Consider the following 27,639-nt stretch of genomic DNA (forward strand, 5'->3'; position numbering starts at 1 on the left):
CCTCCTCATCCACTGCCCCTCAGTATGTTTAGTAAAGGCAGCCCGCCATCTTCTGGTCCTGCCACTGTCAACGGGGTTTTCCATTGTTCACACCCGCCTGCCACCAGGGAATCTGCAGCAGAAGCGCACCGTTGGCAGGACTGGACTATCCCGCTGGCGGGAACAGCCGGGAAATCCTGCCCATTATGAAGTACAATGGTTTCATTATTGATCACTTCAGTACAAAACAATTTCTCTCTGTTTTCTATCTATTATCCAACTTCCGATCCACATTCCCTTCGTTCATTAACCAAACAATTTCTAAGCAAATATTATTTTAATCATTTGTTATAGTGGCCGGAAGCATATCCAATACCAGTGTTTGGCTGACAAACTTGTAGTTAAATATTTAGTTAAATAGTTGATCAATTTATCCATTTTAGAACAGAGGTGCTATTGTGTCAACCTTGCAGTCCTCTGCTATAATTCCAAATACAAATGTGATCTAAGCATTGTTGTCAGAATATCTGCTGATTCATTTGGCATTCAAGGAAATATGTAATTAGAGGCCATTGCCTTTCCTACTTTGAACAAATTTTTAAGTACTATTTCTTTGCCTATATTGATCTCCCTTAATATCATCTCTTTCTTATTGCTTTCCCCCACCTACCCCCACACTCCTCTGTACCCGAAAACTCGGCAAATTGCTCATCAGATATGTTCATTGTTCCTTCATCCCGTGAAATGAAATTTAATAGAGAAAAGTGCGATGTGATGCATTTTGCAAGCAGGTCTAGAGTGAGGCAACATATACTTCCTGGAGCAGTTCTAAAGAGTGTGCAGGGGCCAGAAGGATCCAGGGAAACCCTGTGCACAGATGGTGGCAGGATATATTGAGAGATATTTAGCAATGTATATGGGATCTTGGGCTTCATAAGCAGAGATGTTGCATACAAAAACACAGAAGTTATACTGGACCTTCACAAAATTTTATTAGGCCACAAGGAGGTTATTGCATCCAGTTCTGGGCACTACCCTTTAGGAGGGTCATGAATGTCTTCTCAGAGTACAGAAGAGATTTACCAGAATTTAGCTACAAGGTGATGTTGAAGAAACTCGTGTTATTTTTCATGGAGCAAAGATTAAGGGGATGTCTAATTAAAGTATACAGTTTGGAAAAGCTAGGCAAAGAAAGGCTGCTCCCATTCACTGATGGTACAAGGACTAAGGGACACAAATTTAAGGTTTTGGTTAAGAAATGCAGCAGAGGATGTGAAGAAGAATATTTTTATGCAGCAAGTGGTAATGACCTGGAACACACTGCGAACAAGTGTGGTAGAAATGGAGACAATCAATAATTTCAAAAGGGAATTGGATGGCCAATTGAGAAAAATAAGTTTGCAAGGTTATGGAACTGATGGGATTGCTCTACAGAGAGCTGGTATGGACTTGATGGACCAAATGGCTCGCTTTTCTGCCATGATGATCCTGATCCTGACTCTGACTTTATTGGAGGCTTTTTAACTTTAACAGGCCCAACCTTTTCTTGAATTATTATTTGTTTTTCAAATGTATTTGAATATCTTACTTTATTTAATAACATTGTCAGATTTTTTTGTTCCTGGGATTTGAATGCGCATTTATGGGCCATCCATTACTGCCGCTGAGAAGGTGGTGGTGAACTGTCTTCTTGAACTGCTGCAGTCCATATGGCATAGGTACACCCACCATGCTGGTCGAGAGAGTTCCTGGATTTTGACCAATTTTCAACACTTTGAATCATTTTTGCTTTCCCTCTTTATTTATGCCACTTAATTTTCTTTGCACAACTATTGTACATTTGTCAAACGTCTCTTTTATAAAGTCTCATTTTAATTTCACATCCTTTGCTCATCCAGAAACCTCAGTTTTTGTGGTACCCTCTTTACTTGTGGGAAGATGTCTAGATCTAGGGCAACACGGTGGCACAGTGGTTAGCACTGCTGCCTCACAGCGCCAGGGACCCGGGTTCAGTTCTGGCCTCGGGTCACTGTCCGTGTGGAGTTTTCACATTCTCCCCAAGTCTGCGTGGGTTTCCTCCAGGTGCTCCGGTTTCTTCCCACAGTCCAAAGATGTGCAGGTTAGGTTGATTGGCCAACCTAAATTGACCCTAGTGTCAGGGGGATTAGCAAAGTAAATATGTGGGATTATGGGAATAGGGCCTGCGTGGAATTGTGGTCGGTGCAGACTCGATGGGCCAAATGGTCTCCTTCTGCACTGTAGGGATTCCATTCTAGATCAGATATTAAACATCTCCTGTTTAGAAATTTACTGTTGCTTTTTTGCCATTCTATCTGCCAACTCGTTCCCAATTTAACTGGCCCATTCAATTTGACATCAAATATCATAATGCTCCAGTATTCGAGTCAATTAGGGTGCAGTCATTGCATATACAGACTCATTTTGTTTCCAAGAATGTATGATGCTAATTATAAAGTGCAATTTGTACACATTTTTGAAGTTCAGGTGCTTTATATCCCTTCTAGTGTAGATTGTATATTATTACCATTAAAAGTGATTTTATGTGAAAGATTATTATACATTTCTAGAATGATCAGATTCAGTCAATCTCCTTCGAATTTACAACCAAACCCAAGATCATTGGGCAGCAGAGAAGGGAATAAACCACAACATTTTACATGTTCTTTTGATATGTACTACTTACAGAAATGTTTTATCCTTCAGAATTCCATTTCATTTCCCAATAAATGTATGTTTACTGTTCAAAAAATAGATGCATTGAGATCCTAGGACCCAGATTGCTGGTGTAAATAAGAATTGGCTGACTATCTTCCATGCACACTTCAACCAGCTCCAGGAGAGCTCACATTGGCAGGCTGTGGTTAATGAAGTACCACACGAATTGGTACTTGGGCCCCAGCTGTTCACAATGATTTAGATGTGGGGACCAGATGTAAATTTTTCCAAGTTTGCGGATGACACAAAGCTGGGTGGAAAAGTTGTGAGGAAGATGACAGCGGGCTTCAAAGGGATTTGGACAGATTTAGTGAGTGGGCAAAAACATGGCAGATGGAATGTAATGTGGAAAAAGGTGAGGTTATCCACTTTGATGGAAGGAACAGATGTGCAGGATATTTCGTAAATGGTGAAGGATTAGAAAGTGTAGATGTACAAAGAGACCTAGCCATCCATGCCAATATTGTGTGCAATTTTAGTCTCCATAACTAACAAAGGATATTATTGCTACAAAGGGAGTGCAACAAAGGTTCACCAAACTTGTCCCCAGGATGGCGTGACTGTCTTATCAAGAGAGATTGGGGAAGTTGGGCCTGCATTTTCTAAAGTTTCAAAGAATGAGAGGTGATCTCATTGAAACCTCAATACTTAAAAGAATAGACAGGGTAGATATGGGTAAGATGTTTCTTTTAGTTGGGGAGTCTAGAACCAGGAGCACAATTTCAAAACAAGGGGGAAGCCACTTAAGATCGAGATTGAAAAAATAATTTTACTCAGATGGTGTGAATATTTGGAATTTGGGACCTCAGAGAGCAGTGGAAACTCAGTCATTGGGTGGAATTTTCCTGTCTCGCCTACCACTGGAATTGGAGTGGGCGGGACATGGACCAGGCAAAGGTTCGTTGGCCTCGGGCGAGATTTTCCAGACTTGGGGCGAGCACGGCTGGAAAATCCCACCCATTGAGTTTGTTTAAATCTGAGATAGACAGATTTTTAAATATGAATGATTATAGAGGGATATGGGGATTGTGTGGAGGAAAAAGGCATTGAAGTGGATGATTCGCTATGATCCATTAAATGCCAGAGCAGGCTCAATGGGCTGAATAGCCTGCTCCTGTTCCTATGTTCCTATGAGCAGACTTTTTTGCAAATTGTCCAGAAATGTTTATAAATTATTACAGTGGTTAGCACTGCTGCCTCACAGCGCCAGGAGCCCAGATTCAATTCCGGTCTCGGGGGACTATGCGGAGTCTTCACGTTCTCCCCGTATCTGCGTGGGTTTCCTCTGGGTGCTTCGGTTTCCTCCCACAGTCCAAAGATGTGCGGGTTAGGTTGATTGGCCATGCTAAATTCTCCCTCAGTGTCAGGGGGATTAGCAGGGTAAAGAGGTGGGGCGACGGGGATAGAGCCTGGGTGGGATTGTAGTTGGTGCAGACACGATGCGCCAAATGGCCTCCTTCTGCACTGTAGGGATTCTATGATTCGATGGTTTTAATGATTAAATTGCACTGTTTAAACTAAGTCATCAAAATTCAATAATTGTACTTTAATAGCTTTCCTTCAACATACTATTGTATTCTAAACATTTTTATCGTCTTAAGAAGCAACACATACATAAAATGTAGATTGTGATGAAAATTCACAATTGTTTTTGCCTTTCAGTGGCGATAACCCAAGGAAGTGGGATTAGTTACAATCTTGCAGAGATTCAAAGCCAACCATTTTACCATGACATAAACTCTGGGCTCCAGAGGTCATTGTCCTCTCCACCGGGCAGGTAATTGCTTTCATTTTCATGAAGTAGTTCCTTGAGATAAAGCTGATACTTTGAATGTTGATCTTTTTCCTGTCATCTAGCAATAATACATGAAAGCGTAACGTAAGCCATACAGTACTCTTCCTATCCATGTAATACTGCTGGTAAAAGACAGCCGTCTCCTACCTGAAAGGAGATATCCCTTTATCACTGCTAATTTGCAGTTTGGAGCTCAGAGAAGACCCAACAATTTGGGTTTCCATCCTAGAGAGATGCGGTTCCTGAGCAGTCTGTGCCTGATGCCAGCAGAATGACATCAAGATATAATAGATGTGGAGAGTACAATATTGTACGCAAATCGTGACACAAGGGCACAGAGTTTCAGATATGCCACCGGGTTATTACAGTACTGTGAAATCAAAGTGATGTTTAAACTTAATCGATGTTGTAAAAGCCAGATTGCACAATTGAGGATTCATGCGTCAAGAGGCAAAAATGTAGACATTGCAAACCGAGCTATAAGAAGGCTCATGTCATTTGGAAAGAAAATATATCACAATTTAATTTTTTAACCACAACCCGTTCTGGGTGACATGGTGGCACATTGGTTAGCACCGCTGCCTCACAGCGCCAGGGACCTTGGTCGATTCCTGGCTTGGGTCACTGTTTATGCAGAGTCTGCATGTTCTTCCCATGTCTGTGGGGGTTTCCTCCAGGTGCTCCGGTTTCCTCCCACAGTCTGAAAGATGTGCTGGTTAGGTGCATTGGCAATGCTAAATTCTCCCTCAGTGTACCCGAACAGGCGCCAGGATGTGGTGACTAGGGGATTTTCACAGTAATTTCATTGCAGTGTTAATGTAAGCCTACTTGTGACACTAATAAATAAACTTAAATACTTCAAATAGAATATTTGATATTGTGGAACATTTGATATACTGGAATGTATTTAAACCCTACTAAACCTGCAAACCAGCCGTAAGCTTAATCTGGGAGAGAAGTAGATTTGATTATTTAAACTCTATGAATCCCTTTTAGTAAAAAAAGCCAATCGAAAAACTCCATTTTTTTGTCACATTGTGCACTTCTGTCTAATGATAGAGTTCTCAGGATAATATGAGCATCTATTGCTGAGTTTTTTGTTTTGCAAATCAATGTTAGATGTACATGGGAATTACATTGTCACAATTTTAATTCCTTATAAGGGAGTGATGTCTGATGGACATCAGGAACGTCTCTATGTTATTCGATACTGTTTTATACTTTAAAATTGTGAATAGTAGCAGACATTTTGAGCGGAACTGCTGCTGTGACATTGTGAAGTTCTGCTGCAGTGACATTACGAACGGGAACAGCTAATTGCCACTAGACAGAAACTTCATGGGGGTCACAACAGGGGGACTTCTACAAAATATCTGTCTACAGACTGTCTTGAACTAGCTGTTCAAGAACATAAAATATAGAAGCAAACAATGACGGAGAAACACACCAGTAAATGTACAAGATGTCTTCCTTTATAATGTTGTGACATCTCAGTAGAATTCCCATTGCCTTTATGGCAATATGCAGTAACTATTATTTTGTTGAGAATATGGTTTTGGTCAAACATACATTTTGGAAAATGCACTACAATAATTCTTGGATGACTGATTAGTTTAGCTACAAGCTTTTACTTAATTTTTGGATTTATTTGCTAGCAAACGGCCTAAGACGATCCCCATTGATGACAGCATAGACACCAGTCCAACAGAATTCTACCCTTCTCCCAGCTCACCAACCAGTGTCAGCCGGACATGGCATGAAAGAGATCAAGGTTAGTTCTTGGAGTGAGCTTGATGAAGTTTAATATGTAATGCTAATTACTAAGATATCACCACAAATACATGATATTGAATGAGATTAAACGTAACGGGCTGAACTTTCGTTTAGATGTCAGACCCGACGTGGCGACCAGTTCTGGGTCTTCACCCATCTCATTATATCCCAGACACACCCCGCACTGTCATTTTTGAAGGTATGGCCAATTAAAAGCCATAGTGTGGGTTTGCTGAACAAATAGGGACAATGGCTCCCAAGGCTGGAGGGCCAGTGGGAGTTTGCCTAACACTCACAGCCCACTGACTGATCTCAAGATGGAGAGAGAGAGAAGGCCAGGTAAGGTTTTTTACATTTAAAATGGCCGCAGCTGCCTGGCCATGATCTTGGAGATGTGACTCCTCCATGGCATTGCCAGCGTTGACAGCTGTAGCCCTGATGGGTGGTGGACGGGGATTTCCCTTGCAGGTTGAAGCACAGCCCCAGCTTTGCCAGTCTAAGCTGCCACATTGGGCCTGCGTGTGTTTCAGGCTGACGTGGGCTGCACACATTGCCAACTGAAAATCCCACACTACGGTAGGGATTTTCTGGCCACACTCGCCCCAAGGCCAGAAAATCCTACCTGAGGTCAACGGAACTTTGCATGATTCCCATGACGGGTGGGACAGGAAAGTTCTGCCAGCTGGCAGCGCTAAATTTCAGGGCCACCCTGAAAATTCATCCAGTGTATTTTACCGAGTTCCCATAGCAAATCAAAGAATCATCTTGTAATACAAACCTAATGGAAGATATGTTGTACATTGTGAACAGGTTGGATTAGATTATTATTGCATTTTGTGAAATTGATGGTATGACTTCCTGCATTTACTGTCAGTAAAATGCAATAGGCGCTGGATAACAACCTGACAGTATGTGGTACCTCTGCCTTCAAAATGGATTTTTCTGTCATTTGAAAAAGAGAAAGCACTATCTGCTGTCCATCCCCCTGTCTCTTCCACCTTCATCTCCAACACAAAGTATGAGGGCCTCATGAGTTTCTTTATCATTGAGATTGGAACTATGCAATCAGCGGCCTCAAATGCTTTTGCCTCTTCATCTAGCCCATCAGACCAAGCCTGCTTAAAGAACCCCTCTCCCCATCCCAGAAATTGTGTCTTTCCCGAGCTTTTTTGCTATTTTTGTTCCTGCCCTCTTCATTTTGTCCATGAGACTTGGATCCTGCTCCCTTGACTCTATTTCCACAAAAGTTGATATCATTAACAGTTATCTATCTTGAGGTACAATTCCACACCAACCCCCTCATTCAAATCTGTCCTCATCACTGCCTCCTCAAAATCTCAACCCTTGACTCGACACCTCTATCCTTAAGAACGACCGTCCCATCCCCAACCTCCCTTTCCTCTCCAAAATTCTTTAATGTGTTGTTGCTTCCCAAATCCATGTCCATCTTTCCTGATGGCATAGTGGTTAGCACTGCTGCCTCACAGTGCCAGGGACCTGGGTTCAATTCTGGCCACGGGGACTGTGTGGAGTTTGACAGGATTGACCACATCATCCTCCTCCAGTGATACCCTGCTGATGTCCATTCTTCCCCTCAGCGGCATCATATAAAACAGATGTTGAAATGTATACTGATGACACCCAGCTCCATCTCGGCCTATTCTCTGCTCTCTCTAAATTGTCAGACCATTTGTTTGAAATCCAATACTGGAGGAGCAGAGACTTCCTCCAAGGATGGAATACTTCCTAGCTCCCACCGGAGGGTTTGATGGTGGGACAATATGGCGCGAGGCCCAGAAATCTGTACACATTGGCATGAATATACAGCTGGATCTTCTGTTGGTGCCCGCCATGGCTGGTCAGAAAACCCATCAAAGGTTGCATGAATCTCATTTCCATCCCGTTAATAGGATGCAGGTGAAGGCCTGACCACACACTCCAGATTCTCCTTGCTGGCGGTGGGAAAACACACCCGCGTGAAACATTCTTGGAACAACATGTTGTGCAGATGTCAGGACTCACCTGAATGATGCCTGGGGCTGCCTCTGGAGTTTGGAATTGAGGTAGCCTCAACCCTGGAATACCACAGCAGTGGGTGGGGGCAGCAGGGGCGACATGGTGGCACAGTAGTTAGCACTGCTGCCTCACAGCGCCAGGGACCCGGGTTCGATTGCTGGCTTGGGTCACTGTCTATGTGGAGTTTGCACATTCTCCCCGTGTCTGCGTGGGTTTTCTCTGGGTGCTCTGGTTTCCTCCCACAGTCCAAAGATATGCGGATGAGGTGAATTGGCCATGCTAAATTGCCCCTTAGCGTCAGGGGGACTAGCTATGGTAAATGCATGGGGTTGTGGGGATAGGGCCTGGGTGGGATCGTGTTTGGTGCAGACCCGATGGGCCTCCTTCTGCACTGTAGGATTCTGTGATCTATAGGTGGACCTTCCAGATTTGGTGTCCTGGTGGGGGTCCAACTTCTAACCTCAGAATCTCCCCGAAATCGACCTTCATTTTCATGAGGGTCACCTTTTTTCTTCAATACTGGGTCACCTTTTCAGTACGGCACCCGGACATGACGGTGCACTATGCACCACCCAAGCCTGCACTGCTATGGAATATGCAGTAAAATACCCGGGTGCATCATTAATGAGTTTGGGGCCAAAAGATTTGATGTGGTTCCTCACCGGCTGCCACAGCAGGAAACACTGTATGTTTAGGCCAGAACTTTCTGACTGTTTACGCCAGTGGAATTTTCCTGGCAGTGTCGGGTGCAGTCAATGGGAAATCCCATTTACAGCAGCAGGACCAGAAGATCCTGGCGAACGGCACGCTCTCTCCGCAAGGAACATGCTGCCAGGAGTCCAGAGAATCCCTCCTGTAGCCTCAAAATGGGAATCTCACTCTAAGTATCGGCCATTGTCTTTGACTCCTACCTTTTGAGGTGATTATGAATAATATTTTCTTCTGTTGAAATGGAATTTCAATTGTGTCTGTGTATGTGCTTGTCTGTGATTCTACTCTTCTTCAGATGGTGCGCAGTTGTGCCCTCCCCCCCAGAATGTAATCAATTAGAAATCATTGCACTAATATGAACTTCCACTCTTACATTCTTAGGGCTGGGTTTTTGCTACTGAGGCAGGTAGCCCAAGTTGGGCAGACCTGCCTTGGTTATAAGGGCTGTGTTGCACCCAGTTTTCACTCCGAGGAGGTTGGGGGCTGGAGTTAATCCTGCCAGCCCTGGAAACAGAAAATAGGCTGCCGCAGGGGTGGATGAGTGCTGAGCCAGGCTGATTGGAAGGCCCACCTCTGATCTGGGGGACTTTGTCCCAGTTGTTTGTAAAGCCTGTTTAACCGCAGGCAAAATGGCACCTGTTGGAATTGGGGGCAGTAGTTTTGCATTATGGTTCTGCCCACCATTTTGAGAGGTCTCGGAGTCAGGCCAGCTGCATGGAAATCTGTCCTTAGTCTCTCTGTAAAGCAAACCTTGGAAAAGTTACATCATGTTTAATGACATAAGCTGGGTTTTTTAACAACGTGTTAAGTTTAGAATTTTACTAAACAGCAACACTGGCCCTGAATAAAATAATTTTGTAATTATTGAATGTCAATTTTTTTCAATTATACTACAAATGTCTGTACATCATTAACATGTTTTAATTTGTTTCGAATATTTTAGCTTCAACATTAATTCCTTATGTAAATGCCCAAATCATTTTCCTTTTACCTGTAAAGCCTAAACATTAAAGGTGAACGGATTCTCTGATGTTTACCTCCTGATTTACTGTCTGTGAGAATACTTAGATATGATTGGCTGCTTGATCACAGTACTGCTGTGAGATGGCCTTCACTTAAAATTTATTTATTAGTTACAAATAAGGCTTATATTAACACTGCAATGAAGTTACTGTGAAGTTCCCCAAGTCGCCACACTTCGGCGCCTGTTTGAGTCAATGCACCTAATGAGCATGTCTTTCAGACTGTGGGAGGAAACCAGAGCACCCAGACACGGGGAGAATGTGCAAACTCCACACAGACAGTGCCCCAAGCCGGGAATTGAAGCTGGGTCCCTGGCACTGTGAGGCAGCAGTGCTAACCACCGTGTCACTGTGCCGCCACTTTGTGCCAATACAAACTGGTGACAGGGAAGGCGAAGTCCGTGGCATAGAGATCACTAGATCTTTGTGGACAGCTTTGTTCACAGTCAACTGCAAGTGCTGTTGTTTGGCTGCTAACCACAAAATCCAACCCAATATATTTTGCCGAGCCTGTTACAGACTCAGAATGCATAATGTCTGCCTTTGTGCTACTTATTTTTGGAATCCTTTTTATTTTCTTCAATGCTATTTTAAATGTATATTAGTATGTTGTCACATTTGGCTGCAAAGAGTTTGCAGGTGTTCAGGTGAATGTTCTTGCTTGTCTGGGCTAATAAGATATATCTATTTAACAGGTGGTTAATAATTTAATTGACAATACATTCAGAGCTTAAAGATGACATCCAGGTGCAGAAACAAAGTCATTGATGGGGCTTTTTCTTTTCTTTTTTTAAAGGCTTGCATTTTATTAAAGTGCTTTAAGGGGTTCTTCCAGGCAGCTTTTTACTTGGAAACTAATTCAAGCGTGTTTCTATGTACAATTCATTTACTCACAATCGGGTTCCTGTGTGAACTACACTACACATTGAAATAGGTACAGATTCCATTTAGCCAGAGTTTAATGAGAGAATGTTTAAATCTAGTAAAAATTAAGGAATATTCTCCCAGGAAGTCCAGTGAAAACCAGGCTGCTATTTTCAATTTCCCCTCCCTAACAGTGCTGGGAGTGTACCTACACCTCGGGGCCTGCAGCTCTTCAAGAAGGCAGCTCACCACCACCTTCTGAAGGGTGACTAAGGATGGGCAGTAAATATTGGTCTAGCCAGCAACGCCCACATCCTGTAATTGAATAAACAAAGTGATAACAATAAATGGAAATGCAGTTGTCAGGTATTTCATGCTGTTAATCCTTTAAGTTCTGTACTTTTACCGTGGCCTATCATAATTACTGAGTGGTCTATTCCCAGCTTGGGTCACTGTCTGTGCGGAGTCTGCACGTTCTCCCCTGTCTGCGTGGGTTTCCTCCGGGTGCTCTGGTTTCCTCCCACAGTCTGCAAGACGTGCTGCTTAGGTGCATTGGCCATGCTAAATTCTCCCTCGGTGTACCCAAACAGGCGCCCGAGTGTGGCGACTAGGGGATTTTCACAGTAACTTCATTGCAGTTTTAATGCAAGCCTTCTTGTGACAATAATAAATATGCTTAAACTTAAATATATTCCAATTGGATAATTATCTTTTAAAATCATCAATAGCAATGTTTTTAGCTTGCATAGAATGGAAATAGTATTTATACTTCGACACTTAGCACTGGTGTTCAGTGCTCAGAGTTGAGTGAGATTGAGTGCAGTGTGAAGGTCTTTCTTAAGTGATGACTCCTTACTAGAGTTTGATTTCTTTGACCTGACTGAGTTTATTTCACTAAAGGCAGACGACTAATTAATGCAGTCTCCAAGATGGAAAAGGCAAAAAGTTAAGGAGTTATTATAATTTGTTATTGAGTATGACAAATTGAATCTTTGCTGCAACACCAGTTTCACTTTTGATTTTTTTTCCCTCTGAAGCTTGCCACAAATGGTTTCGGTTCCATTGTTTTGACTGGACGAGAAATGTGATCTGTTTTTGGATGCAATTATCATGTTTTTGAGATGTCTCTGTTGATTTAGAGAGACCAATCTACGAGTAATTAGTTAAGATACGATCTGCTTCTAAAAATGCGAAAGAAGCGGCTATATCTTGGGTGGAGATATGTGATTGGTTTGTTACAGCCGAGGCTCTGCAGATAACAATGGCAGTATCCAGCTAGATTGGGGAACAGTGATTCTTTCATCCCTACAGTGCAAAAAGAGGCCATTCGGCCCATTGAGCCTGCACTGACAACAATCCCACCCAGACCCTATCCCTTTAACTCCACATATTTACCCTGCTAATCCCCCGACACTAAGGGAGATTAGTAGGGTAAATCCCCCTGACATTAAGGCCAGAGTTTTATTGCCCCACTCGCCACAGGAATCGGAGCAGGCGAGGGGCGGACAATGGAAAGGTCCATTGCCTCGGGCTGGGTTTTATGGCTGTGAGACGAGCGAGGCCGTAAAATCCCAACCCAAGGGTCAATTTAGCACGGCCAATCAACCTAACCTGCACATCTTTAGACTGTGGGAGGAAACCAGAGGAACTGGAGCACCTGGAGGAAACCCACGCAGACATGGGGAGAATGTGCAAACTCCACACAGTCACCCGAGGCCGGAATTGAACCCGGGTCTGTGGCGCTGTGAGGCAGCAGTGCTAACCAGTGTGCCACCGTGCCGTTCCTAAAGTTATTTTATTCACAACGTTATTTTTAAAGTACTTAGCAACCTGATTCCTAAATTAAAGCTTCTGCCTGAAGTTCCCACTGTGTCATAGCATAAAAATACTCACACTCACACTGGGCTCGCTGTCGAGCACCAGGTTGTGTTGTGCTCAAGAAGCAATCTGTTTAAATTTCTGGCTGTACACAAAGCATCTTGATGAAAAAGCCACTTAAATACGACATTGCCTCAACTGACTGACAAATTCAGAGTCGACTTGTTAACTGATAGAGTTGGAATCTGAGTTGCTATTACCTCAGGGGATTTATTCATGTTTGTAACTTTTATGAATAATTTAAATGATGTTAACAGGACTGCCAGGATTTGCCAAATTATAATTTCAACTTTTTTTTAGATAAAAACTTTACCTTTCTGAAATGGGGCTTTGACATACCAAAGAATAGCATTTATATGTTGTGCAGCCAGTTTAGCACACTAAAAGTTTGTGATATAAAGCAGAATGCTGGCATTGAATAATAATTACTGGTGGATAAACCAATATGCCCTGGCCATTATGAATCTTGCACAAAAGACATTTGTCAGTGAGGCACCATTCCTTTTGCCAAAGTAGTTAGCTGTACTGCAACACTATGATAAATTGGTGGCTGTATTAAGCTCGGCCAGAACACACAAAAAATAACTATTGTAAATAGTTTAGTAATGTGCTAGTAAGAAGGATAACAGTGATTAAAGGACCTGTCGCTTAAAAGAAAAATTAGGAGACGAGAGCAATGAAAGTATACAGGAAATAGATATTAAATGGAGAGTAGGAATATCTGGGAACAATTCTAAGTCAGTAATCTAATCAAGCAGTTTAGAAGCTGTATGAACGCTACGATTAGATTACAGCCTTCAAATCATTCTAAGTTATCTGTTATTTTCATAAGATGGTTTTGTTCAATTTTTAGTTAGCTTTTGCAATGTCGGCAGTTTCCAATCACTATGCCAGCTCTCTGTATCATTTGGCAATTTTACATTAGTTGTGGAGAACGGTGCTCAAGGATAGGCAAATGGCTTCCAGATATTGCTGTCCTGTTGTTGGCATTTTAGAGAAAGAGGTGCTTTCTCTAAAGATGTGTGGGTTAGGTTGATTGGGCATGCTAAATTGACCCTTAGTATCAGTGGGATTAGCAGGGTAAATATGTGGGGTTACGGGTATAGGGCCTGGGTTGTTTTCAGTGCAGGCTCGATGGGCCGAATGGCCTCTTTCTGTACTGTAGGAATTTTATGATTCTTTGCATGGCTCTCACTGTCACGCTACAGACCCATGAAATACTGGGTCCACTGAAAATAAAGTTTAAACTCTTTTTATTATAGCATGTGATTGGATGAGCCACTGCTGTCTGCCAGTAACACATTATCAATAAGATACTGAAGCCTTGTGACACCTTCATATTAAAAAAATCATAATTGTGGTGTCATTCTATTTTCATGGATTTACCGATTTGAATAGAGGGGCAAGTGCTCCTCTCAGTGAAACTGCGTCAACAGAGAGTGAGCCCTATTGACTGGTAGAATTCCCAGATCTCCATGGATTCCCAGAGGAGCAAGCAGTATTTGATGGAATGCAAGCGGCAATGAGTGCCACATAAACTAGCCCTCTCAATCCTAGGGACATGAAACGCCTTCATTCGATTAATGTTCTGCTGCATTGTGATGTCAGCCACAGTAACCTGCATGTTAATGTCCAAACGACATGCTGGTTAGGTGCATTGGCCATGCTAAATTCTCCCTCAGTGTACCCGAACAGGGTGCCAGAGTGTGGCGACTAGGAGATTTTCACAGTAACTTCATTGCAGTGTTAATGTGAGCCTACTTGTGACACTAATAAATAAACTTCAAACTTAATGTCCAAAATGCAAGAATGCTGATGTCACCATGTTACAAGTACTTGTGTGGAGCTTCAAACGTTGGGGTTCTTTGAGGGGAAGGTCTAGTGGAGGTGGAAATGAATTGTGGGAGGAGGGAAGTCAATTGTGGGGGTGGGGAGTGTGGTTGATTGGCAGGGGAGAAGGTGGAGTTGATCAGGGGAGCAGGCAGATTGTTCAGGAGGGGAGCGGAACTGATTGGGGGAGTGCGCTGATTGGAGGATGCATCAATATAAGGGGCAGGAAGGCATGTCGATCAGGGCAGGAGGAAGTAGGGTGGAATGTCAGGGGTCTGGGGTATGGGAGTTGGGGAGGCAGGAGGAAATTAATTGGCTGGTTTTGGTGTGGGGATCAGGGCCTAGAGGTGGTGTGGGAATCCGACCTGATGCAGTGCCTTCACAGGCTGTGATCTGGATCCAGATGGTGGGTGTGGAGCTGCTCACCTTCTGGATTAGCCAAGGCCTCTCCTTAAGGAACTGCTGGGTTTCCTAACTTGGCTGACAGCTGTTCATGTTCAAAAGTGGAATGACAAGTTCATCCGGTTTCCTTGGATCACGTTGCGACTTCAAACTTCCAAGCTCAATTAAAAATCAGAAATGAGTTGGTTGGAGGTGGGTTTGGGTCAGAATTTAGATTTATGAGATTTTAGCTCCACAACCAGGTCAGCTTTGAATTTTTAGAAAATAAACATCTGAGACATCTTAAATTGTGACGATACTGCGCCTTTAATTTATCATGCATCTTGTGAAGGGTTTGAATTCAGCTCTGTTTAAATGGTGCCAATTTGTTTGCTCCAAGCAGCCACATGCTGAGAATGCAGAAGAATAATTGATCCTAGATAATGGGGTGTTTGCTTTAATCTGAACTAATGCATTTTTTGAATTTTAGGGGTGTCCACAGGGGTTCAGAGTAGGTTTAATTAAGTTGATTGACAAGAGGAAGAGTCATGTGAATGGGCAGAGCTACACTTAGAGAGAAAAGCAGGCAGTTTCTGCTTGGATCTGCAAGGAGCAAGAAGTGTTTCTCCCTCTCTGGAGCCTGCTGATTGGGACCTGCTAGAAAATAGGTCTCTTTCTCTCTCTTCAGAGGTGTTCTGGAGGCTTGAGGGCTGACGGCCCATGTACCAGCATGTAAGCCTGTGATGTTTGCTAACTGATATTTGAAGAGGAGTTTAAGTCTATGAGGAATATTGCTTAAATTGAAACTAAGAGAGATAGGTCAGCAGTTAAGAATTGCATCTTGTCATGTTTAAGTATTTCAATTGGTAAAAGTTAAGCTATTTCATTTGTTATAGTTAAACTGTATTACTAAACAAAGTTTGTTTTGAAAAAAGCTTCCTAGTGTGTCAATGGAATCACACCTGGAGTGAAACCTCTTATCTTCACACTGTGCCAAAATTGAAAAATAGTTGGGGGCTAGTGTAACTTCATAATGTACTTTGGGGTTTCTGATCTGGTCCCTAACAATATAAGTGAGTTTTATAAATAGTTCAGGGAAGAGAAACAGTGTGTTCAGAGACAGAGTGAACCTTTGAGTTTATGTGGATAGAACTTTAACAGTGGCAGGATGTATTGAGAGAGTCTCGCAAGGCGTATGGTTCTTGGGTTTTATAAATAGTGGCACTGACTACAAAAGCAGGGAAGTTGTGCTGAACCTTTATAAAGCTCAGGTTAAGTCACAATGAGAGATTGCATCCAGTAATGGTCACCATGCTTTGGGAAGGATGTAAAGGTTCTTGAGAAGGCACAGAGGAGATTTACCAGAACAGTTCAAGGGTTAGGTTGGAGAGGCTGGGATTGTTCTCCTTAGAGCAAAGAAGGTTGAGGGGAATTGATAAGCATGTACAAGATTATGACAGACTTAGGGAAGGTTGACAAAGGGAAGTTGTCCTCATTAGTTGATGATACAAGGGTTAGGAGACACAGATAAAGGTTTTGGGTAATAGACATGGGGATATTGAAAACAGTCTTTCCTGCAGAACAAGTGGCAATGACCTAGAACTTGCTGCCTCTGAAAGTGGTGAAATTGAAGAATGATCAATGATTTCAAAAGGAAATTGGATGGACACTTGGGGGAAATAAACCTGTAGCGTGTGGGGATGGAATGGGGGAATGGAGTTGACTGGATTGCTTTACAGAGAGCTTGCATGGACTAAATGGGCTGAATGTTCTCATGTACCATAATGAGATACAAAACATTGCAGATTCAAACTAGTAAAAGGCACATTTAAGGACGTTCTCATTCACGTAAAGAGTGGCCAACATGATAGGCTCGTGATAAAGGTGAGGAAATTTGGAGTCAAGGACAAATAACTGAATCAATAGAAAATCATCGTAACAAAAAAGATAGGAAGTAGAGAGTAGGGATGAGGGTCATTACTTAGATTGGAGAAAATACCAAGCCCACAAGGATCAGTGTTGACATTCATAATTTATATGACTAATTTGGAGTTAGGAGTAAGTAACTTAATATCAAAATTTGCAGATTATATCAACTGGGGGATATGAGGATGATTGCAACATTAAAAAAGAAGCCATTAGAAGCTTTGCCGACTGGCAAATTAATTTAAATATGAATAAAGATGAGGAGCTGCACTTTGGGAAGAAAAACAGAAGCATCACCTCCATCTCAGAATATGAGAAACTGAATAAATCAAGTGCATCAGTCTTATCTTCACACCATGGAGACAAAGATGGTATTCAATGTCTTCCCCTGTAGTGAGTTTGGTCACTGGGGCATTCAGTTGGTCAGAAGGCTGGTAGGTTGCCACCTTTCTACCTCCAACCTCATGAAGTCTGTGGTCGGAAGACTCATGGACTATTTTATTGCCCAACCACCACTTGAGTCTCTAAATGGACAATTAATAGCTTGTTCTGTCACCACTGGTGTTAACCGAGTTGGTTGGATGGGGGGGTGGGGGGGGGGGGGGGGGGTTGACCATGTGGGTGGCATGACAAGCAAACTCTTGTGGAGTTGCTTGTGAGCTCTGAGGAGGTTTCCTTGTCCAAAGGCACTCAGTGACCCGGCATCAGGAGGGTGTTCCAGAGAGTCACGCCTCTGCCCTTCCTGCTCACCCATCTCAACCCCGTTTCCCATGACCCCCGCTCCCATTACTCAACTGTGCCCAGTGATACTAGGCCTTGGGTGCAGCAGCCATTGCCTCGCAGGTCGCAGTGCCATTTAGTATAATGACCAGTCTCTGATTGGCCAAGCACTTTTGTCATGTGGGACTTCCACCTCCGGAGTCCTTGATCCTGGGAGGTCCCATCAGGGTCCAGTTAAGTGCCTGAAAGACATTTAATTCGGCGCACCTTCCCTAAAAGGGCAAAGCGGGGCTCTCGCCAACTCTCCAGCCAGTGAACCTCCCTTTGCCTCCATTAAAAATTACTCAAAGCTTTTGTTGGATTCCCAGTTAATCGAATGAGTAAATCAGTGACTGAAATGTGCTGTGTTTGTATAAATAAACAATCCCTTGAAAACTGTCAAATAGTTTTTCTACAAAAATGATCTTAGATGAAGTTTAAAAATTCATGACTCATAACTTCCTGGTTCCCCAGCATCACAATGGGAGGGAGGATGTCCCAGTGATGTGCTGGGGAAGCTCTCAAGCAAGTTCCCATGTCAGGGTTTACCCGGTAATTGCCCAGAAACACTAACTTCCTCTGAACAACTGTGCTGGGCTGGGAATCATCGGACAGAAGTGATTTAAATTACTAACTTCAAACAGTTCTGCCAGTTTTGTACTGATAGTTACTCTGAAAGGTTTAGAAGGAAAGGAAGTAACTAAACACCAAGACTCAGCTTCGCACGGGGCAACCCATACACATCCGACCCTCAGGGGACCCACCACAGCACCCTCCCATCTTTCCGGTTGACTTGTTCCACCCCATCCCCTTCCTCCATTCTGGTTGACCCCTCTCTCCCCCCACTCGCCCCTCCCTGTCCGGGACACCCCAGGACTGGATTAGTATATTGAAATAATCAGTTACATATGCAGACTCAGTTTTGAACCATATTCTCCAGGCCACTGCAATTCTCCTGTCCTCAAGTGCAGAGGGATGCCGGAGACCAGTTGTGAAGGCCAGGCTGTGGGGCTTGGAGTTCATTGAAGTCTCCGGGTGGTCGGAGAAATGGCTGGGTAGTGCCTTGGCACTGTCCCTTGGCACCCTGGCATTGCCAACCTAAATGTGGCAGAATTGTCAACTGAATTGCACCAAACCATCCAGCGGGAATCTCATTGGTTTTCCCGCAGGGGACAACATTTCAAAGTTTTTTGGGAGAATTCTACCCCATTTCTGTGCCTTCATATACCCTTCTCCAATCTTTCATAAGTAGAGTGAAAATACATCAATGAGATGAGTCTAATGAATCATTAAACTGCTTTCTTTCACATCCAGCAAGCAATTGTGCAAAGGCACCTTTAAAATTACATTTTTAATATTTTCTTTACTTAGCTTCAATCTTCTTGTGAATAAGAAAAAGAGTAAACCACACAGCCCTGCTTGTGAACAAAGTGCGCACTCCTTTAACACATCTTCGTATTATAAGATACTAGTCTTATAATAAACTCCTCAGGCTTTGCCTTCCTCTCAATAGACCATCCTGTTAGCAGACTTTTAACATGGATTGCCTTTTGTATTTTGATACTTCTGACCACAGGAAAAAGGGGGGAAACAGGAAGGCTCTCCCTCTGGCTTCTTCCATGTTAAGTGATTCAAGTAAAGTGATACAGTAAAATTAGCAGCACGGTGGAACAGTGGTTAGCACTGCTGCCTCGCAGCGCCAGGGATCTGGGTTCAATTCCTGGCTTGGTTCACTGTCTCATGTGGAGTTGCACGTTCTCCCCCTGTCCGCGTGGGTTTCCTCCGGGTGCTCCGGTTTCCTCCTGCAGTCCATAAATGTGCGGGTTAGGTGGTTTGGCCAAGATAAACTGGCGCTTTGTGTCTCAAGATTTGTAGGTTAGATGGATTGGCAATGGTAAATGTGTGGGGTTACGGGCTAGGGCAGAGGAGAGGGCCCGGGTGAGATGCTCTTGCGGAGAATTGGTGCAGGCCCGATGGGCTGAATGGCCTCTTTCTGCACTGTAGGGATTCTATGATCGTTCCTTTTTTAAATTTCACGATTGGCATTTTCAGCTCCCATGTCTTCTGTGTTGGTTGGTGCATTTTGGGTTGTGATTTTTGCTGAGCCAATCAGCTGCATGTGTGCCACTTTTCAAGTGTGCCACTTTGAAGCTTGACGAAAATGTTTGCCTTTTCAGAGTTGTCAAGTAGAATTTTATTCATTGTCTTCCCTTGCACTTTAGTTCATCACAGCCAGAGGTAATTCAGAAAACAGTGCAAGACTGTGGTACTCGTAGTTCACATGAAATTTATTGACACAGTGCACTTTTCTCAGGTTGTCCAATAATGCTGAATATAAGTATTTATTTGTTTTCATATTTCTATCTCTGACTTGGTAGAAATGGCATCTCCTACAATGAAGAAGCACGAGAAGCCAATGTATAGTGGCCCCACATCTCCACAAGGTTCATCACCGCGACTGAGCACTTTCCCACCGCATCATCACCCTGGCATCCCAGGACACAGTGGTAATTCAATTCATACTTTTAGTACTGTATATTAAATAAGTACAAAGGAATTGGAAAATACAGTTGATGCATCATTCTCTCAGGCACCTGTTGATGATGCAGTGTTTTTGATCAGTACAGATTTTTGCTTTATCAGCTGGGGGAGATTTGATTTCAATCAAGAATATGCCATGGGGTGGCATGAGTGGCACAGTGGCACTGCAGCCTCACAGCGCCAGGGATCCGGGTTCAATTCCAGCCTTTGGTCACTGTCTGTGTGGAGTTTGCACGTTCTCCCCGTGTCTGCATGGGTTTCCTCCGGGTGCCCCGGTTTCCTCCCTCAGCCCAAACATGTGCGGGTTAGATGGATCAAAAAAAATGCTCCTTAATGTAGGGGAATTAGCACGGTAAATACATGGGGTTACAGGGATAGGACCTGGGTGGGATTGTTGTCGGTGCAGCTCTGATGGGCAGAATGGCCTCCTGCGGTGTAGGGATTCTATGATTTAACTAGCTTTGACGAGGGCAGAATGAGGACATTACAGTGGGTCAGTACATTCAGTATTAGTGATGGTCAGTATTCAGAGCCTGGTTATCTGGTATCCAGTTGTGAATTGAGCTGTGCTCTGCATCGAAAAGTTTGAAGAGAAACCTGTTTGTTACCACTCTAGAATGGGCCTACTGATGATTAAATCCCTAAATCAATAACGCAGCCACAAAACAATTCTGCTAAAGGGAGGAAGAATAAGGAACTAAGAAATAGGCAGCACCAGGCATCACCTGTACTCCAATGTATTGATTTACACACTTTTTTTCTGCACATAGATTCAACATCAAATACAAATCATGAACTGCTTTCAATAGGGTTATTTTTTAACTGGAAGATTCAGCATTGATCATTACTGGCAGTCCAATGTTCTTATTTTTAACAAGAAAAACTTTACTCAAGGGGGTAATGCTTTGAATCCTGTGTATTTAGCCCTTGATGTGTTTTGTCTACTTTTCTCCAAAATAGTTTTGAATTGTTCTCTTCTGGATAGTTCTGCGGTGGCACAGTGGTTCGCACTGCTGCCTCACAGTGCCAGGGACCTGGGTTCAATTCCCAGCTTGGGTCACTGTCTGTGTGATCGTGTCTGTTTGGGTTTCCTCTGGTTGCACTGGTTTTCTCCCACAATCTGAAAGAAATGCTGGTTAGGTGCATTGGCCATGTGAGATTCTCCCTCAGTGTACGCAAACAGGTGCTGGAGTGTGGCGACTTGGGGATTTTCACAGTAACTTCATTGCAGTGTTAATGTAAGCCTACTTGTGACACTAATAACTAAACTTAAAACTTGAAAACTGAGAGAGATACATGAAGAGGACAAATAAATGCATTGCATTGACATCAAGCAAGCGGAATAATGCACTTTAGATTTTACAGACTTAAACAACCAAAATAGCCAGTCTATTCAACTGATTACAAGTAGAGGATTGTGATTTGATGCCTAGACTTTGCATCATTAAAATAATTATTCTGTTAGATTATACTCCCTGAGGTCGATGTTCCACCAGGCTATATTGGGGAAACTTTATTCAGCTTAATGTTATGCACAGGGATAGTATTAGCTGTTACAGCAATTGGAAATAGGAGCATTGTAAATGTTGCTTTAAGATCAACTTTGTGCAGAAATTTCAAAACATAGAAAATGTATTCATGTTTTATTCTTTTCAATTTCTAGTCATCTCAACGAGAAGCCCACCTCCTCCTTCACCGCTCCATTTTTCAGCATCCTCCATTCTCCCTCCTGCTCCCAGCAGCTACTTCTCACATCCAACGATCAGATATCCACCACATCTTACCCCTCAGGAGTCGGCAAAGAACTTTGTACAACTTGGCTGTGGCCCGTCCAATCCACAAACAAGCCAGGTCAGTCGCTTAATGCTGAATTATGAATATTTAGAAATTTGAATAGATAAATGAAAGCCTGTAATTTTACAATAATTGTGCTGAAAGTACGGGCTGGGAATTATATTTGTTTTATTTTTCTAAGCCATTAAATCTTAGAAATAAAAATTGACTCCAAAGCAGAAATCACGCTAAAAATCTGCTTTTAACCTTTTATGCCTTTGCCTTTGATAAGTACGTGTAGTTTGTTGTTCATTAGAGGGGCTTTTGTGCTAGGGGTGGGTTGGTGTTGCAGAAGATATGACTTCTCCTAAACAGGTGGCCTTTAGAAACGGATGACCAATCAATCCAGGAGGCTGCTGATGCAAATATTGCTATAACTATCCGCTAAAATGATATTTGATTTGATTGGATTTATTCATGTCACATGTTTTAGTATACAGTGAAACTTATTGTTTCTTGCATTCTATTCAGACAAAGCATACAGTTCATAGAGAAGGAAAGGAGAGAGTGCAGAATGTTGTGTTATAGTCATAGCTTGGGTTTAGAGAAAGATCAATTTAATGTGAGGTAGGTCCATTCAAAAGTCTGACGGCAGCAGGGAAGAAGCTGTTCTTGAATCAGTTGGTACGTGACCTCAGACTTTTGTATCTTTTTCCCAACGGAAGAAGGTGGAAGAGAGAATGTCCAGGGTGCATAGGGTCTTTAATTATGTTGGCTGCTTTGTCGAGGCAGCGGGAAGAGTAGACACAGTCAGTGGATGGGAGGCTGGTTTGCATGATGTATTGGGCTACATTCATGACCTTTTGTAGTTTTTTGTGGTCTTGGGCAGAGCAGGAGCCATACCAAGTTGTGACATAGACCCATGCTTACTTAGTATGAGTAGCGATCTAATGGCCCATGGGTTTAAATGGTTTCAATAAATTGACAGTGCAAATCTACTGCCGAAGTATGACAACTGCTGTAAGGAGTACAAAGATCCTTAAAACTTTCAACTAATATAAATGTGAGCTCTGATCCTTGTGTACATTAAGATTACAAAGGCACTTTAGGTTGGTCAATGGTCTGGACCCTGATGCTTCACTTGGCTTTATTATCATATTATTTGTGATTGCCTGTATGTATTTACAACATCAGTACAACTTGCATTTCTACTGCACTTTTAGCGCAATAAAACATCCTCAGCTGTTTATTGATGGGAAATTTGGCCTGATAGTTTTCTTCTCTGAAACTACTACATTATAATGCATTTCAATCTGTGTGTTTCTATATATGGTTACAGAAGCCTTTTCTACCCACTTTATTACTCCCACCATTATTAAACTACAGTTGCCTTCTATCCACCCACGACATTAAAGTCCCTAGGGTGGGATTCTCAGATTTCATCCATGGACACCCTGCTGCAAATGAGAATGGAGAATTTGGCGTTCCAGCCAAAACTCCATTCACTTTAAGTAGCACTGGAGAATCCCAGCCACGAACGAGTATGGAGATTTTTTGCACCTATCTCAGTTTACAGATCCCTGCACAGGGTCGCTCCAGCTTAACGGGGTAGTTTTAGTCAGTCATTTGTTGCAGCCCATACCTTGCAAACCCCACATTTTAAATTGCTGCTCTTATCCAACAATGTTCTCCTTCCCACACTAGATTACTGCTGTTCCCCATTTCCTCCGCATTTCTCCCCCCATTCTATTCACTCTTCCAATTCCAGATCACCGTTCCTTTCTCTTGCTCCACCGATTTGTACTTCCTCCGTGTCGTCTCTTCTCTGCACTATCCAAAGCCATTATTTAAGACATATCTTTTGTAATATGCCAGTTTGAAAGTCTGTGATGGAACCTTCAGTCCTTTAGCTCTTAAACATTTCAAACTCCTGCTCAACATCTGCCTTTGACCAACGTAAAGCACTTGCAGCTGCCTTTGTGAGAAGGGGACATTGTGTCAGTGCATGTTGTTGTCATTGCTCAGTTTTATAACATAGCATCATATGAAATTTAACAGCAAATGTCTTTGTTTGCTGTTTTAGTTTTAGTGAGGATGTCAGAATCGCATCTAAGTCATTTGAACCGAAACATTTTAACTCCCCTTCTCGAACTCCTAATCCAAAATGTTTTTTTTAGAGATAACAGTTATATTTTCATGTTACAGTATTAGACAAGACTATTTTCCAGCAGTTATGATGCTTGACCTACCTTGCAGTATGTGACATGAAGAGATTCTTATTATGTTCACTGTCGTGGAAAATTTAAATACCAGGGGAAAAAGGATAATGATGAGAATGTTGGAAATAAGAAGAAAACCAGTGTTTTGGGTACAAAGGATAATAAACTTACGAAATAAAATACCACTGAAGATCTTTGAAATAAGCAATGTAAATTCTGTCAAGAGGGATATGATGAGAATTTGTGTAGGTCAGGTTGATATATGGAAAGGAATAGACTTGTGCTGATCTATGAACAGGAGTAGGCTTGTGCAGTTTAATAGCTTTTTCCTGCCCTTGAAGTTTTTTTGTCTAGTTAGTGGGAAAAAATCTGCTTTTGTATGTTGTAAGTCATTACAATGTTATTAGATATAGATATTTTACAAATTGCACATAGCTAGTTTCTTTGTGATAAGTAGTATGTTCTGACTGAATAATTTCTTCTTTAAAAATTAAGCTTCAGTTCTTAATCTAATGATGCTTGAATAAGAACTAGGGAAAAGGTTTAGCTTACCTTAGGGCAGTGGCCACTTACAACAGTCATGAAAGAGTTAAATAGTTTGTTAAATCTATCCCACATTAGTTTATAACATGTAATTAGACCAAACGACAGGAGGAAATTATGAAGGATGAGTTAAATATTTCCAATTGTTAAATGGCAAACTGCCATTGAATTCACTGCTAATCTAGCCTTTATTTATTTCCTATAAAACTTTATTAAAATATTTCATAAATTAACTCTAAATTAAGTCACTATGCACAAAGGGGAGCCTTATAAAATTCAGTCATTGTTTCAACTGCAACAGTCTGGGTAGGGTTACAGTTTTGAAGGAAAAGTCAGAAAACAGATGGAGGTTCCAGGCTAAGTTTCATTTTATAACTCTTGTACTACCAATGATATAAAAAGAAAAGTTAGATGGTTGATCATCCAGTTTTATTGATAAGTGGATTTTGTTCTGCTTTACCCTTTTTTTATTTTACAAATATTTATCCAAGTTTCTTCTTAAAGTTATTCTGAATTCTATAGCCAGAAGTTTACTGGCCCGCCTGCCACAGGAGTCGGAGTGGGCGAAGGGCGGATCACGGAAAAATCCATTGTCTTTGGGCAGGATTTTCTGGTTTTGGGGCGAGCACAGCTGGACAATCCTACCCGTGGGCCCTATTTTACCATCTTGATTCTAAGTGCTGGGCGGACTTGAAATTGGGAATGTTTCAGATCCGACTTTTAGACCCGTTCTCAGGCGTCCCCATGCCTGAAAAAATATCAGCAATTCCGAATCGCGCTGCAGAAGCCTCTGGGGGGGCTTAACACGCCCGAAATCCTGCAGCTCCGATTGGTGCCTCCAACTGCGCAAGCGCAGAAAAAAACTGATAGACTGCGGCTTCCCTGCCACGTCGCTCCCGGGCCGGATAATGCCTCCCCCTGGCCCCCACAGACATTGCCCTACTCCCACAACATTAGTTGACCCCCTTATCCCCTCACCCCCACCTGCCACCCAGACCGATCGCGGACCCCTCCCCCCTTCACCCTCACAGATCTCAGGCAGAGTGGCAGCGAACCGCCCCCCTTCCCCCTCACTGATCTCAAGCAGAATGGCAGCGGACCCCCCGCCCCCCCAACCCCCCCCCCCCCCCCCTCCCCCCCACAACCGATCTCAAGTAGAGAGCTGTTGGACGCTTGGCACTGACCTCCTCACTAACTAGAGCGCCCGAATTGAACTTTTGTGGAGCATGTCTGTTTCACACCAATTCTGGATGGGCGAACGCAGTGGTAAAGGGGAAAGTACAGCCCATTAAGTCAATTTAAATGCGTGCAAATGCATTTAAATGGCCGTCGCACCTATTACTGGCACGGTTCCGATCGCGGCCATTTTCAGGCCTTGGTAAAGGGGGACTGGCGCAGAGGCAGGCGCGGATTGCGCTACTCGCCTCACGCCCGACTTTACCAAGTTTTTGTATCCGAAAACAGGTGCAATGTGATAGTAAAATCGGACCCTGTATATCCCAACTCCCCTTCGCACAAATAATGTTTCATTTAATTTCTCCTTTTCATAGAATCCCTACAGTTCAGTAAAAGGCCATTCAGGTCATCGAGCCTGCATCGACAACAATCCCATCCAGGGCTTATCCCCGTAACCCCCCCACCATAACCCTGACAATGATGTTGCTGATCAGTGAGAACAATAGAAATAGTTTTTTTATGATTTGTTTAATGCAAAGACTTTATGCGCCTCAAATTTCCACTAACCTTCCTTATTCTGCGAAATTTTGTGTTGTAGACTCATCTATTTTGTTTTGTATAATTTTAATCACAAACTTTTTGTCTGGTCTGGCTCTCTTCAAGAACAATTTAGCGAGTCCCACTCCTCCAGCCTTTCCATAGCCGTACAATGTTTTTCCTTTCAGCTGTTTATCCAAATTCCTTTTGAAATCAATGATTGAGTCTGCCTCCACCACCATTTGTACATGAATAGGGAGGGGATAGAGGGATATAGACTGAGTAAGGGCAGAAGGTTCTTTTTTTTTTCAGTTTAGTTAAGGCTTCATGATCAACAGGGGCTTAGAGGGCTGAAGGGCCTGTTCTGGTTCTGTACCTTTCTTTGTTCTTTGTTTATTTCAGGCACAGGGTTCTGTACTCATTGCATAAAAAAAGTTTTCTTTATTTGATTTATTATTGTCATGTGTTGGTATGCAGTAAAAAGTATTGTTTCTTGCGCACTATACAAACAAAGCATACCGTTCATAGAGAAGGAAAGGAGAGGGTGCAGAATGCAATGTTACAATCATAGCTAGGGTGTAAAGAAAGATCAACTTAATATAAGGTAGGTCCATTCAGAAGTCTGATGGCAGCAAGGACGAAACTGTTCTTGAGTCAGTTGGTATGTGACCTCAGACTTTTGTATCTTTTTTCCAACGGAAGAAGGTAGAAGAATGTACGCATGGGGTCCTTGATTATGCTGGCAGCTTTTCTAAGGAGTGGGAAGTGTAGACAGAGCCAGTGGGTGGGAGGCTGGTTTGTGTGATGGACTGGGCTACGTTCACAACCATTTGTAGTTCCTTGCGGTCTTGGGCAGAGCAGGAGCCATACCAAGCTGTGATACACCTGGAAAGGATGCTTTCTGTGGTGCATCTGTAAGAGTTGGTGAGAGTCGTAGTGGACTTGCCAAATTTCCTGAGAAAGTTAGTGGCTTTGGTGGTCACGATGGCTTTAAAATCAATTTTCTGAACACTCTTCACAGTACATTATATTTTCAGCTGAAAAAAAAAGAATACATGCAGTAGAGGCCAGAATTCTCCAACTATTCACGCCAGCAGGATCTTCCAGTCCTATTGACGGCGCACTAAAACCACAAGTTTCCTGGCGGCATGGTGTGGAATCAATAGGAAGTCCCATTGAC

The 27,639-nt window shown here is 42.8% G+C and overlaps 1 protein-coding gene across 8 annotated transcripts in view; it reads left to right on the forward strand.

Annotated features, from left to right (window-relative positions):
• Positions 1 to 27,639, forward strand: part of LOC144494784 (nuclear factor 1 B-type-like) — a 321,955-nt gene that overhangs the window by 225,620 nt on the left and 68,696 nt on the right. For all 8 annotated transcript variants that reach the window (XM_078214123.1, XM_078214127.1, XM_078214124.1 and 5 more), the window contains 4 exons: positions 4,378 to 4,492; positions 6,166 to 6,281; positions 20,049 to 20,177; positions 21,875 to 22,062. In XM_078214123.1, coding sequence (XP_078070249.1) covers positions 4,378 to 4,492; positions 6,166 to 6,281; positions 20,049 to 20,177; positions 21,875 to 22,062 — 548 coding nt within the window. The remainder of the gene's footprint in view (positions 1 to 4,377; positions 4,493 to 6,165; positions 6,282 to 20,048; positions 20,178 to 21,874; positions 22,063 to 27,639) is intronic.

Source organism: Mustelus asterias, chromosome 6 (genome assembly GCF_964213995.1).
Source record: "Mustelus asterias chromosome 6, sMusAst1.hap1.1, whole genome shotgun sequence".
NCBI lineage: Eukaryota > Metazoa > Chordata > Chondrichthyes > Carcharhiniformes > Triakidae > Mustelus > Mustelus asterias.